This window comes from Podarcis melisellensis, assembly GCF_964234715.1.
Source record: "Podarcis melisellensis genome assembly, chromosome: 6".
In the NCBI taxonomy this organism is placed as follows: Eukaryota; Metazoa; Chordata; class Lepidosauria; order Squamata; family Lacertidae; genus Podarcis; species Podarcis melisellensis.
Window position 1 is genome coordinate 57079721 of NC_138538.1, and position 14893 is coordinate 57094613.

A 14893-nucleotide genomic window follows, 5' to 3' on the forward strand; every position below is an offset into this window, starting at 1 on the left:
TTCTACAATAGTTCACTCCTGATTCTAAAGTGTGACTGCAATGGAAGTTCTGATATGAAGTATTTGGAAGTGGGCAGGCTGGATTTGGTCCCAGTTAGCTGTGAACCCTTGCCCTGTCCTAGCCAAGACAGGAAAATGCTAAGAGCCTGTTTGTGTCATAAACCTGGCTTTTGTGTGTTGTGTGATCAGATGCAAACAACCATTACTGGTCATATAAATGGAAGCCATGAAGCTAGGCTACTGTGAGAAATTAAAATGGCAGCTAGGCCTGAGTTATTGCTGACACCACTCCCCACCAGATAAACCCTTGAGGACCTACAGGCAGATGAGGGAACCAACCCAACAGAGGTCATGTTGTGAAGAGCCCCCTCCATCCAAGAGTTAACTGGGCAGGTGACAGGCAAGCATTCAATAGGTGAAACATCACTACATCTCCACAGTATGAAAATGAAATCACCTGATCTGAATGTTGTTATCGCACAGTTATTAAAGTACAGAGACTCTCAGAAACAAAGGTAGCAACCTTGTTCAGGAATTCAGAGCACAGGATGTCTGCTGCTGCTTTTTTATTTTGGATAGGACACCATAACAAACTTTACTGATATAAAACCTGGTTTAATATTGTAAAAAGTAAGCTAGCGTGGGTGGCATAGCGCAATATTTAAGCCACAACACAAACCAATGAAACAGAACATGTGCTGTTGCTCCCACACTATGCCAAAAGGTGGTCTAAATGTTAAGAGAGAGAGAAGGAGAAAAAGATTCCCTCTGCTATACATAAAAATATAACCAATAGTTGTATGTTGATATAGTGCCTAAGAAGGGACGGAGTTCTCCATTTGGCAGCCCTAAGGTCACTTAGCTCCATGGAAGACAATGCTGGCGTTGAATTGTTCTGAAGCCAAGAACCACTTTAGAGAACAGAATTGTTCCTGTGTGTGTCTCAAGGGGGAAGTTGTAACCTTTTCGCATGACACCTTTTTTTCCAAATGTTTGTTTACTAAATAGTGAAGAAACAAGAGATCGCTGTGAGGGATATAGACGGCCCAGCTATTCAGGTTTTCTTATGTCATCTGCTTGTAAATGCCAATTTGAGATAGTCCTCTCCCCTTTGCAACACCAACAACTGAGCGGTTACAGTACACTGCAACCATTGCTCCCCAGCCTGGAGAAGGTGCCTAGGTGATAATACTCCACAATGATTCCTTGTGTAAAGAAATTACGGGTGTCCTTGTTCAGTGTACAAGTCAGCCCACCCCAACATTAGAAGCATAAGTATACCTTAGGTGGGGGTGCAAATTTATGAGGAAAGGTTAAGAAGGACAGCAAAAAAAAGAAGAAGCAAACTTTCCAACAAAAATTGCTCAGGCAAAAACAATTGCAAGCAAAGAATCCAGACTTTAGCAAATGGGATCAAAATTAAAGGTTTGAAGGCAAAAGAGGGGGGGGAACCCCCAATGTTAAGAAGGAGTTGATTTGGTTTTAAGAATTAGGTCAGTATGTATGATCAAACTGCCATGATGAGAAATGTGGATTGAGTGGAGTGTGGCCGAATTCAGTAGGATGTAAAGCAGCACTGAGTCTGCGGACATCTCATAATATGTGCACTCAGCTCACAAATCAACCCACGTTTATGGCTCAGCCAATGTTGGGTGGCTCTGCAGTGGATAGTAAATGTGGGTTGATCAGGGAGCCAAGCGTGAAGTTATCCTAGGATGCATCATTACCACATAAAAGACAGCTTGGATTACTCAATATTTGTAGCCTGCCAATTTTGCCACATAAAATAGAACCCTTACAAAGCTCTCTCTTTTCTTTCTTTCTTTCTTTCTTTCTTTCTTTCTTTCTTTCTTTCTTTCTTTCTTTCTTTCTTTCTTTCTTTCTTTCTTTCTTTCTGCCTCAGCTTGAGGATTGCTTACAATAAATAACTGAAATTATAATTCCTTAAGGGGCAAGGTGACACATACTAATGTTCCTTTAAGAAGTGCCTTCAGCAACCAAAGATCTGGCAAACTTCACATCTGGAACCCTCAAATTAAGTTTCAGGTAATTCGGGGAAAGGCAGCATTGTGTGTGCAGCGTGGTATTGTCTGTCACATGTTCGATCAATTCTTCCTTCAAACTAAAGAATAGGTTATGTGGGTGTTAGACAATGGATCTGGCAGCATCGGGAACGCAATTAAGTCTGGTATTTTTAGCAGGGTTGCACCCTTTTATTGGTTAAAGGGAAATATTCTACTCTGAAATTAACTGCACACAATATTAGATTATCTTCTCTATATGTATTCCTGTTTAATCTTTCCCCATGCTACCTAGTTAAATGTAAAGCACAATCCTATGCAAGTTTACCCAGAAGTAAAGTCTATTCTGTTTGATATTAGACCTTATAAAACCGGTTCTAAAGGATCTTCACTGGCTCACAATACGTTTTTGAGCATAATTCAAAGTGTTGGTGCTGACCTTTAAAGCCCCCAAAAGCCTTGGCACAGTATACCTGAAGGAACATCTCCACCTCCATCGTTCAGCCTGAACTCCTCTGAGGGCCTTCTGGTGGTTCCCTCACTGTGAAAAGCAAAGTTACAGGGAACCAGGCAGAGGGCCTTCTCGGTAGTGGCGCCTGCCCTGTGGAGACCCTCCCTTCAGATGTCAAAGAGATAATTAACCATGCAACTTTTAGAAGACATCTGAAGGCAACCCTGTGTCAGGAAGATATTTAATGTTTGATGTTTTATTATGTTTTTATATGTGTTGGAAGCCACCTAGAATGGCTGGGATAACCCAGCCAAATGGCCAGGGTATAAAACAACAACAGCAACAGCAGCAACCGCAACCACCTTATGCATCCATGAATAAAGGGCTGCCAGTGTTTTAATAGCCCTGCTCCTGTGCCTTTCCCCATTGTTTTGTCTCTCTATGAGGCAAGCATAACTTGTTTAATTTCTTCACTTTGGGCTGTTGCTCAGCGCTCAGGATCAGGGCCAGGAGAAAAGCTGGCAACCCTGACATGAAAGATGCCAAGCCAGTGAAATCACTTCTCTTCATCTGATTTACCATCTCTAATTTCATTGAAAAGTTAATCCTTCTGCAGTAAAATTACATTAGTGCTTCAGAGACAGAATATAATCTCTTCGTAAAAAGCTGAACAGGGGGAGGGGGAGGGGGACATCCGCACTTAAAACATGCTGGATTTTGCTAGTGATCATTTCAAATGAAATGGACTTTAAATGCAGCTCTAAAATTTATCAGGGATTCCACATAAACCTAGCATGAATACATTTCCTGAGTGTGAATTTCATGCTCTTTATTCAGCTCATAGTAGCAATGAATGAATCTCCCCAAAACGTCTAGCTATATATACATTAATTACACAATGGGCCCTGCGTGATTGGCTAATTCCGGGCTGCTCCTGTAGGCCAATCAGTTTGCGGATTCACCTCCTCCAGAAGCCTGATTGGCTGCTCCTGCAGGCCAATCAGGTCGCTGGTTCACTTCCACCTGGAGCTGGATTGGGAGGCTCCTGCGGACCAATCAGACTGCTGCATTCTGGATCCTATTGTTCTAGGATTCAGCTCAGTACATAACATTTCCAATGATACTTTACTCCTGATTTGTTGCTGTAATTATTGTTGAAAGCTCTCCTAACACTTTAGGATTGGTAATTCTTCAGTGGCTTGGAGGTGTTATGTCTGACTTAACTATCATGAAGATCAACAGGATTTGTGAAACACTTTATGAAAACAGCTTTAAAGGGGCAGGAGCAGAGTACAAATAGTTCTGGAATCCTAAATAATTATTACTCCTTTCTTCCTTGACTGAAATATCCAGCTAGACCAACCTCATCAACAATAATTCCCATGCTTCCTTACTGAAAGGGAATGTGCGACAGCCATTTGCAGCATAAACTGTGAGAAGGGAAACCCCAGATCAAGTGGAAAATAATTATAGGAGCGTCTAATCTTGATTTTTCAGCTTTCTGTGCAGAGGAGTGACTACTTCACACATTGCAAAGATGCCTCTTGTGGATCATGCACTCAGCCGGCAGCCAACTTTTAGGTTCATCGTGAGTTTCCTGCATTCCATTGTGCTGGATTACACACAATTTCAAGAAGCAAAAGTTCAAGAGACTTTTTAAGATAAGACTTTGCTTGCTTTTAAAACAGAGGATTAACCTTGCGGGAAACAAAGGACAATGACTTTAATTCCTTTGCCCTTAAAGTGATTCAGGCAAAATTTGGAAAAGATTTAAGGATGGATTTCCATAACCTGTACTACGCCAAAGGGTGGTATGGGGTGCTAGGGGAGGGGAGTACCTCTGGTGGGGTACACGTCATGCTTCTTCTGGGGTAGTTTGTCCTCTTTTGGTCCCCACCCTGCACTCAGCTCTCACCTGTGGCTCCTAGAAGCAGCCAGCATGCAACAGCAGCCCCAGGAAATGGTTTCAACTGGCCAGCTAACCAGGTGAGGATACCCGATTGGCCTCAAACCCTTGGTGAGTTAGGGATTTCCCTTGCATGTGAAGACAGGCTCTGGCAGACTGAGTGAACAAGACCAAGAGCGGTCCAATGGTCAAGAAGGTGGTATCTTCATGCGCTATAGAGGAAAGTGAGGTGCAGATGGGGGTTGTCAACCTAGGAAGGTAGCCCATCTAAGAGAAGGAAAACTCTGATCCTAAACCTCCACTTCCTTGTGGGACATCTTCGGGAGAAGAAAAGGCTAAGGAGTAAACCTTACACAATCAGGAGCAGAGTCCCTAAGATGGTTGGATGGCGCCTTGTACACTTCCTTCAGGCAATTCCTGCAGCCAAGCTGGTGCCAGACGTATTGCTCTGCTTTCCTTTGTACCACATCAGCAAGCCCAGGACCTCTATGCACACTGCCCATGATTGTGTCCTGGGAAGGTCACTTCAGTGCTGCTAACACATTGGTTTGACTTCACCCCTGGAGGCACACTCCATTGTCTCTCGAGACAGGCAGATGCCAACAACTACACCAAAGTCTCTATCCCCCACCCTATGTGGCATAGATGTATTCCGCTCCTTCTTCCCATACACCTGAAAGGACTGCTTGAGATAGGATACACATATGATATACTGTGCTGAAAAATGCTACACATGTACAACCCAAATGCAATCCAAAAGCTGTAAGCATAGCAAAACAACCTGAAGCAACTGAAGTGCAACTACTGCTGTTATTGACAGTTGCTTACCACCCACTTGAATCTGGTTATAAACTTAGCTGCATGATTGATGGATTTTGCTTGTATGAAATTCCTTTTATGATGTCTCTTTCCTAAGGTGCATTAGATGGTTTGTTCACCGCTTGATAACCTGGGACAGAGTGGTATGAAATGTGCAGGCACCTCAAGGGCTGGAGAGAGGCCACAGAATCCATGATTCTGTGGAATTTCCATTTTTGGACACAAGCACACCACTGCATAACCAGAGGAACACTTGTGGAGAAGGCCTATAGCTTCCATGCCCTGCTTGCAGGCTTTCTAAAGCAGGGATTGGGAGTTTGTGGCCTTCCAGATGTTGCTGGACTCCTATTCCCATCAGCCCCAGATGTCCCCACTGTGGAAGGTCGTGTGGATCCAGAATTGGCCTCCACAGTCACTTACGGACTCATTGTTAAAACCGTGTTTATGGAAGACAGTCTTACTAGGCTACGAGTGATCACCAAAGATAAGAAATTATCCAAGATCTGGAGGGTCATGGGTTTCTCACTCCTGTCTTAGAGGCGTATGTTTGGTCATGGTGGGATGGAAGATTGAGGAACACTTCATACATCAGCTTATGTTGGCTCAGTTGCATCCATCTTTTTAAAAGCTGGACTTCCCAGACTGCTCTTCAGGGTCTATTGTGTATCTAATGTGTGCTGTAAAAGCTGTGAGTAATGTCAACAGCTGATAATGGTGTGTTTCAATGACTACTGGAGTAAGATTCATGCCTCATGTGGTGTCGTCTCTCTCAAGAGCTATTCTTGTTAGAGAAGGATATTTCCACTGGGGTCTAGTAACTGAAGCCAAAGCTCCAGAAATATGAACTGAAAATATATGGATGGCCAAATAAAGATAACTTCTTAGGAGCTTGGGGAGCTGCCTTACTACATTTCTACATTTACCTCTATGGTAGAACAGTTGCTGTTCAATCAGATTCTTTTAAGAGTGAATTTGTAGCTGATTGTCTGTCCCTTTGGTCATACGCCATTGCTATTAGAGTGAATGTGGAGTTTTTCTTTCCACACTAATGGAGGGTTTTGCCTGAGTTGAGGGAAGTTCCACGGTTGTCGTCGCAACTCTTACATACCCCTATATTGATCCAGACAGTAAATATTGGAAGTTATGAGCATGAGCAGGGGGGAATTGACCTTTCATGGCTTAAAACAAATTTATGCCTAGTATTCCAGGATTCTAATCTTGTGGGAGCATGGGAGATTAGAAGAGGAACTACATGTCTTTGGTGAAGCTGGTTATTGTGATGAAATGTTGTTTTCTGCAGCTTACAGTTGCTGTCATGAACAGTGCATGGATTCAGTAGCATCATCTTCATAGGCCATGCCTTTCCTCTGAATAGAGCTCACAAACTGACAGCTTGCACTGGTCAGAGGGAGGTGGCGTAAAATAGATGTCTTCCAAACCATACTCACCAACTCCCTCAACCCAGAAACCAGGATGGTGCTTGTTTACATACCGCACAAATGAAGATGTTGGGGATCCATGACAGATCTTTCAGAAAAGTCAGGGCTTTTTCGTGGTAGAAAAGAAATGTGTGTTTGTGAGGCTGAATAATGCTGACACCATGGGCCAGCATGGCAAAATATCTGGAAACTTCTCTCTCAGCAATTATATCTATAATTGGTAAGTTTAGAAATTCCCCAAATCAGACAATTTGTCCATCCAGCTCAGCATCATTGAGACTGACTGGCCATGGCCCTCCAGGGTTTTCCCCACTGTCAATGTAGATTGCTAATAAACTGGAAGGGTATATATGCACTTGAAGAATCAAGAAACAATAAGAAGAAAGGTTTGGGGGGAGGATTATTTAGATATCTGATTTGTGAACAACTTCCATTTTTGAAGGTTCATAATTTAGGCTGGCTTTCTTACATTAGGCTAGTTTTCCACAGCATTTTTGGTGGAGCAGCTGTGTAAAATGCCCACTAGATGGCAACCTACTCCCAGAACGTTTTCCTTCTACAAATCTCAAAGGTTTTTAAGGAAGGGGGGGGACCCAGCAGAATATTATCAGCTGCTTGAGTAGAAAAGGCCATAACCTAAGCAATCTCCCTTGCCTCCAAGCCCATTCACCTAACCATAACGTAAAAAAAAAAAAATCCTTATTATTTCTGATTTCACTAATATATCCCCTGGCAGGTGGGAAACAGGATACGAGGAACTGCATTACAAAGCCGTGCAGAGGCAAGAAAAGGATGGCGATTTTTCATTCATCCAAGAAGAAAATTGTAAAAATGGACTGATTACTAAAATCCTTCATATAAACTCAAAACTAGCAAGCGCCAACAAGAACTGTGAGAATGGTCCACAAGGCAGGCAGGCAGGCAGGCAGGCAGGCACACACACACACACACACACACTTTTTTTTTGGAAGGATGAATAGAAACTTTCACTCTATCAACATGCATTAGCAGACTATTAAAGCTGGTCAAATGACTTATAGTGGAATCCTATGCATGTCTACTCAGAAGTAAGTCCCATTGAATTAAACAGGGCTTGCTCCTAGGTAAATTAGTACAGGGAATGCAGCCTGAAGTTTGTCAATATAATTGTAAATGAATGATTTTGAGAAAGCGCTTTAAAGGGTGGGGCTAAGATTGACATTTGTTAGTGAATGGCTCATCTCCATGAGGGATTATATTTATCCTGCCCCACATACCTGAGTTATGAGACTCTTGCCTCTGTGAAAGTAATGGGGTGGGGAGGTGGGGGGTTACAGGAGCAAAATGTAGCCATTGTGATAATTGGTCTGACTGAAAGAACACATGGGGGGGGGATAAGTGATCTTGTGAAGCCTCCTTCCTATTTGCCTTTCATACGCAATAACTTCATTATCCAGAGCCTGGGGGAGCCACCATTGTCATCTGTGCAAGATTGCACACTGCGAAGGCCATGCCATCTGACAACACACAGAGGCAGGAAGGTTATTGTCCCACCAGAGAGTCCCCTTAAGGTCTAGACAAAGGACCGGACTGTGGAGCAGTCAGTTGGCTCTCTGGGTACTGTTTTCCTAATTCACCAGTGAGCCTCTGAAACCTGGCAACTGGGATCCCGTTCTAGAAGGGTCCTAAAACCTCCCCTCCTGAGTCCACACCCCTTTGGCAAAGCATGCTCAGCTTTTGCGCTGTATATACCTAGGGGGAAGGTTATTGTGAAGTGTCCCTGGGCAATGTTACTCATGTGTGAATGGAAGGATCTTGTTTGCATTCATTACAAACCCATTAAAAGCTGGCTGGCTGAGACCTGGGCAGGACTGGTCTGAAGGTTGCAGCTGACACTCGTCCCCTTGCTGGCTCTCTGCACCATCTCCTCGCAGTGCACCAGAGTGAGGAGGGCTTGTGTGGGTCAGGGACAGGTGAAGGGCTGCCCAGCCTTTCTGGACTCCCCACCACCACCCACACCTTTCCAGCACAAGTTCTTTCCATGAACTAGCCTGCCCAGAAATTACCTCAATTTCAATCTCTCTTCCTGGATCCCAATGGCTGAAGAGAAAACTTTTCGCCATGGGCTCATCGTCCTGGGAGTTTTTCTGGTGATGATCGGAATGTTCATCATGAGTGTGGAGAAGCCCCAGATCTACATCACCTTTTGTACCTTAGGGGCCTTGGTCATCGCTGCGGGGATCATTTGGAGCATGTGCCAGTGCTACCCGAAGGTAGGAAAAAAGTCTACTTTTCCTTTTTTTCTAAAGAATGTGCCTTCAACAGTTGCATTTTGGGGGTATCAAACTCAGAATTCCCAAGAATATATTTGGGGTCTTGGAAACGGCGGGATTATATGTTTCCTACTCTTTATTGAGTTTGTTAGCCTTTTAAGAAGTAGAAGCTTAAAAATATTTTACTTGCAAAGCAATCAATTTTTTGGTATCCGCTCGATTAAGAAATTACTTTACACATTGGTTTCCTTACAGTTGCCACAAAAATAATGATGCCGTCGCAGGATAGGTATTAGAATGGTGCCACAATATAATGCAGTGGGAACTGTAGAAAGAATAAGTTAGGTAATGGCGAATCTAAGGCTGTTCCCTGTTGGAGGTGCAGCTTGAATCTTCTTTCTGAAAATCTAGGATTTGATTGAAGACACAGTTCGGAATGTAAAAATAAAAATAAAATGCCTTTCTTCTAGGGAACCCCTACATCTCCTTGGAGGTAGGTGAGAAAGAATCACTTTGCCCAGAGTGGACTGCCTCCTGAGCTTTATTTGAGATCCAAATGATACATCACATTTTCTTAATTAAATTCAGTGTTTGTGCATATGTTTGTGTGTAGCTGCTCATTTGATGGGAGGAAATAACCCCCTTGTTCCAAGGAGTTATCTTCCCTTACTTCCCCGCTTTCCCTCCCCAGATCAGAGTTGTTTCTGTTGATGTGGAGTCTGAGAAGTTTCTTGTAAAGAACACTGCTGCTTCATCTGTTCAAAATGAGATTCCGGAGAAGAACAGGTATGTTTGCGGAAACCAAGCCTGTAAGCTTCAACTCAACAGTCTGTAATCTACTTTTTAATTAGAATACAGTACTCGCCTGTGCATATTGCAAACTGTGTTCCGTAGAGGGACAAGGTCAACGTCTGGAAACGCTGGCACAGGGCAGTGAATTGCACAATTTAAGTGTATTTTTATACAGGAGAAAAGCGGTGTCTTTAGGGGAAATATAAAGCTCCTCAGAGGTATGTGTGTTAGTGTGTAAAGCATGGAACAGCTTTGGAGACCCATGCACAGGAAAGCAAAAGGCGTTTACAGCACAATCCTATACTTCTCTGCTTAGAAACAGATCTCATTGAGTTCAATGTGGCTTACTCTCAGATGTGTGTATAGGATTGCAACCTCCATCTCATTTCAGTGTCTAGCCCTGCTATATATAATCCAATCCAGAAAAAGAATGTGGGCCTCCCTGGGATTCATTCTGCACTGGCCATAAGAACAGCAGCTCCTTTAGCCTTGTCTCTCTCAGCTGTGCAGAAGCTATAACTGGTCAATCAAGATAAAATTATGGCAGCTTAAAAGAGCTCCTTTTCCACCTCACATCCAAGCTTCTTCAGAACAGTGCCTCCCTCACCCTAGAGATGGATAAATCCTGGTGAAATGGTATTTGTAGGAGGTGGTCTCCTGCAGAATGCAGTGACAAGTTGGGTATATATGGGGTGGATCTACACACAGGGGAAAACCGCTATAATAAGTCATAAATTAGATCCGTTATAATAAAAGAAAGAAAAAACCCTATGGAAAATTGCATATAAAATTTTTCTGCCCTCTGGCACCATCTGGTGTTGCATGTTTGTAGCACATTCAAAAGTTGTTTCTTTACTAATGTAGCTGAGTCCCAGGGGTGAGATAATCTTTGGTCCCAAGCTGTATAGAGCTTTGTACCAAGTTCATTGGTCATTTCTTCCCTTCCTCTCAACATTGACTAAGGGTAAGACCACAGCCTGCTGCCAGAAGGCCTATTTTATGTGCTTCATAAGCAACTGTTTTTCTGATTAAAAACCTGGACCCGGCTCCAGCCTACTGTGCAGTAGCCCAGCCTCAGAGGTGTCCATGGGCCACTCCATTCCTGGCTATATGTCATTTACTTGCTCAGATCTCCCTTCCCACCACATTCCATCCACCCATCAACTTCCTTTAAACAGGCTTCTTAACAGCACAAGACCATTTTCCATAATACTCCAATTGCCAACAACAGAAAGGAAAGTGAAACTAAAGTAGCTGAAGGCAGCATAGCCCTGGCATACAGACTGATGGATTTTGTATGTTCCTTTCTCCTAGTCATACAGGAGGGAATGGAGGACGGGTAAGAAAAGCAGGTCTCCTGACAGCTCAAATCCAGATAACAAACAACTGCAACACACTTTAGAGGAAGCAAACTTGTCTAGAGAAATGCTGGTCCTCTGAAGCTGCTCAAATTTCTGAATCAGCAAATAATCAGATTCCTGTCCCCTGTTAATAACAGATGTAACAAATCTGGTGAAGTAATATTCCACTTTTTCGTATTGTTTGCTCAGTTCCCAGACACCTTACACCAGCCAGAAAGAAGCTGAAGTCTATGAGAAAAGCCTGCCGTCTTACGAACAGATCCAGATGAAAGTGGCAGGTGCAGAATCTGTGGGTGTTCTGTCTGCTCCAGTCCTACCGGTCAGGGCAGAAGGATGTACCCAGCCTGTTGTACAGGCCAAGGCAGAGGTCCACAGGGATTCAGAAAGCGATGGAGACTCCTGCAAGGACCCAATGTCCCAGAAGGACGCTGCAAGGTTGTACTGGTGAGTAGCCCATTGGGTGCATTCAGGGGCTGGTTTGAATTGCACACCACCCTGAACCTTATGGTCACTCTTGGTGATTTCTGTTAGGCACTCTGGATAGAGAAAAGTTTGCAAAAGTGGGATGGTTGTCAAATTATATAAATATTAGTTGGTTGTATGCATTTTCATTGCTTGATTAAACAAAATGAATAAATGAACATCTGCATAAAATAATGTTACTAATGCAGGTGTCAGAACCGACACAATCTTTGAAAATATATAATATTCTATGTTAGAAATTATATCCTTTTCTATGTGTGAGATATGGCGCAATTATATATATATATATATATATATATATATGCTTTCGTAGATTTTCACGGGTACAGGAATGCAGGTTTTGGTGTCCTCGGGTGTCTTCCCGTGTAAAAGTTGGGGTGTCTAGGCGACGTTTCGACGAGGTCTCACTCGTCATCTTCAGGCTGGTGCTTTCGGCTTCTTGTTACTGGAACAGAGCAGGATCTCAGTGTTTGAGTTCCTATAAATACTGTTGAGGGGGTGTGGTGTATAGCCTCCAATGTTCTGGGCAGAGAGGAAGTTCCCAGGCTAGTGTGCCTTTTCTTCTTTTGTTCCTTAATTACTTGAGGGATATCTTGGGTGATTTCTTGAGTGATATCCTGAGTACCACTTAGGTGGGTCATTAGGTGTGGATTAGTTGCTAAAGTCTTTGTGTCTTGACCTCTTGAACTTTGTGAAGAGTTTTTCTGAGAAGATGGCTGTACTGCACTTAGTTGTGCTCTGGCTTGGCTTCGTGTATAGGGGCGAGCTGTGGTTTTGTGGCCTGTGTCAGCCAGATCTGTGTAGGGATTGCAGGGGGGTGCAGCATCCGGAGGTGCCACCATGGTTTGGCTACTGGATGGTGTCTGTAATTTATCTGTGGAGAGGGTCTGGGTTTGGGTCTGGTGTGGTTGATTGGTGATGGCAGAACGTTCTGCCATCACCAATCAACCACACCAGACCCAAACCCAGACCCTCTCCACAGATAAATTACAGACACCATCCAGTAGCCAAACCATGGTGGCACCTCCGGATGCTGCACCCCCCTGCAATCCCTACACAGATCTGGCTGACACAGGCCACAAAACCACAGCTCGCCCCTATACACGAAGCCAAGCCAGAGCACAACTAAGTGCAGTACAGCCATCTTCTCAGAAAAACTCTTCACAAAGTTCAAGAGGTCAAGACACAAAGACTTTAGCAACTAATCCACACCTAATGACCCACCTAAGTGGTACTCAGGATATCACTCAAGAAATCACCCAAGATATCCCTCAAGTAATTAAGGAACAAAAGAAGAAAAGGCACACTAGCCTGGGAACTTCCTCTCTGCCCAGAACATTGGAGGCTATACACCACACCCCCTCAACAGTATTTATAGGAACTCAAACACTGAGATCCTGCTCTGTTCCAGTAACAAGAAGCCGAAAGCACCAGCCTGAAGATGACGAGTGAGACCTCGTCGAAACGTCGCCTAGACACCCCAACTTTTACACGGGAAGACACCCGAGGACACCAAAACCTGCATATATATATATATATACACACACACTACACACACATACACACACATACACACACACACACACACACACACACACACAGTGTATATATAGAGAGGGAAAGCACGAGAGAGAGAGAGAGAGAGAGAGAGAGAGAGAGAGAGAGAGCGCACCACTGATTGTTTATCTGAGAGCTCCTTTCGAACTGAACAAAACTGAACAGGGGTCGGCCACTGTGACAAGAAGATGTTGGACTAAATGGACCACTGGCCTGATCCAGAGCAAGGCTCTTCTTACGTTTTTATGTTCTTTAATTGATTAATCTATCTGATTGGCAACATTAGTTGATTAATCTGTTAGATTAATCAGCTAATGTTACCATCCCCATAGAAGGTGGAGCTAAATATAAGATGCATGCTAGCTCTGTATCAAAGAAAAGCCAACACAGTCTGTACTGCCCGGTGTTGTTCCTTCTAGTTAAAGCAGGCATCACAAGTGCAATACCTTCCAGGTGGAGTGCAACTCCTGTTAACTCAGACCATTAGGCATGCTGGCCGGGGGATGATGGGAGTTGGGTCCAAGAACATCTGGAGGGGACCACATTGGTGACTCTTGAGTTCAAGATCAAAACAATGCTGTTGGGCTGGCATGGTCAATAATATTTAATTTACCCTTAGAAACCAAGTTAATTAAACCAACAACAGCTGGTCATTCCAGAACCAGGGATGTGCCGGTGAAAAGCACAGCATCTGCCCAGCTTGATTTACTATAAACGTCCTAGTAGAAACACAAAACAGCTCAACAATCAGCCTTGGAAGCTATGTCCTTCAATGAACCTTCTCTTTAAATTCTAGTGAGTCGGAAAAGTTTCCTAACCAGGCGCCACTGGCTTCTTTCCAAGAGGAAGCTGACGCCTCTTCTGTGGAATCTGCAGCCAACAGTCCATTTCTACAGAGGTGGGAAAATGTCTCGAAGCCTATGTCTCCAACAGAAAGCCAGCTCAGATTCAAGCTTCCTTCCTATGAAGATTTTGCCCTGATCGATTCCCTGACGGCAGAAGGTCAAGGTCAAAACAATGAAAGGATAACGGCGCCTAACCAAAGCCATTGCCCTATTCCTGCCCCCAGAAGAGATGGGGCATTGGCTACAGTAGGGCCTGAAGGACTGGAACACAGAGCTACGCATAATGTAGAAGAGGATGACATGTACTATGGAATAAAAGAGGGAGCAGGAGACGTCCCCTCATCGGTCGGTGCTGTCTCTGAACCAAAGGACTAAGCACTAAAAATTAGGAATGAGCCTGGGAACATTCTCATGGGAGTCCAAATCCAAAGAGATGAAAGGTTGGGTGGCGGTGGGGAGTGGGTCAGACAATAAAAGGGATGCCCAAGCCATGGTAGATTGGTCCTGCTCTTTGGGGATTTGTAGGGAGTGATGGAGAATAAGGGTTAGGACCAAAGCAGAAGAACAAAAGTTTGGTTGTCTGTTGAAGTGTCTTAAGCTGTCCCTCCACTTATGCTCAACCTGTATATTTGTAAATAAAGTGAAATATCACCAAATCTCATAAGCCCCCTGTGGTTTTCTTCTAAAGGAAATCAAACCTGGGTAGCACTGAACCCCTAAAAGTTCTCACCAGCCAGAGAGATGATTCAGAAAAACACTATGAAGGGGAAACAGACTCTGTATATGAGAATGGCACCCCTGCTGAGAACATATATATTGTCCCAAGGGGCAGAGTCATGACTTTTCCCTGGGAGTGTGGATGGAGGATCCATGACTTGCTTGAACATCATTTTTTGGTGCTTCTTTGCCATTTATGAAATGATACTCTATTGGGATGCGGGTGGCACAGTGGTCTAAACCACTGAGC

At 43.8% G+C, this 14893-nt stretch overlaps 1 protein-coding gene across 1 annotated transcript; it reads left to right on the plus strand.

Annotated features, from left to right (window-relative positions):
• The first annotated feature begins 8531 nt into the window (after nucleotides 1-8531).
• Nucleotides 8532-14538, plus strand: BSND (barttin CLCNK type accessory subunit beta). The gene is made up of 4 exons (XM_081916247.1): nucleotides 8532-8888; nucleotides 9580-9674; nucleotides 11231-11485; nucleotides 13878-14538. Exons 1-4 carry the CDS (start codon nucleotides 8712-8714, stop codon nucleotides 14299-14301), a joined length of 951 nt encoding a protein of 316 aa, XP_081772373.1. The 5' UTR covers nucleotides 8532-8711; the 3' UTR covers nucleotides 14302-14538.
• The last annotated feature ends 355 nt before the right edge of the window (nucleotides 14539-14893 follow it).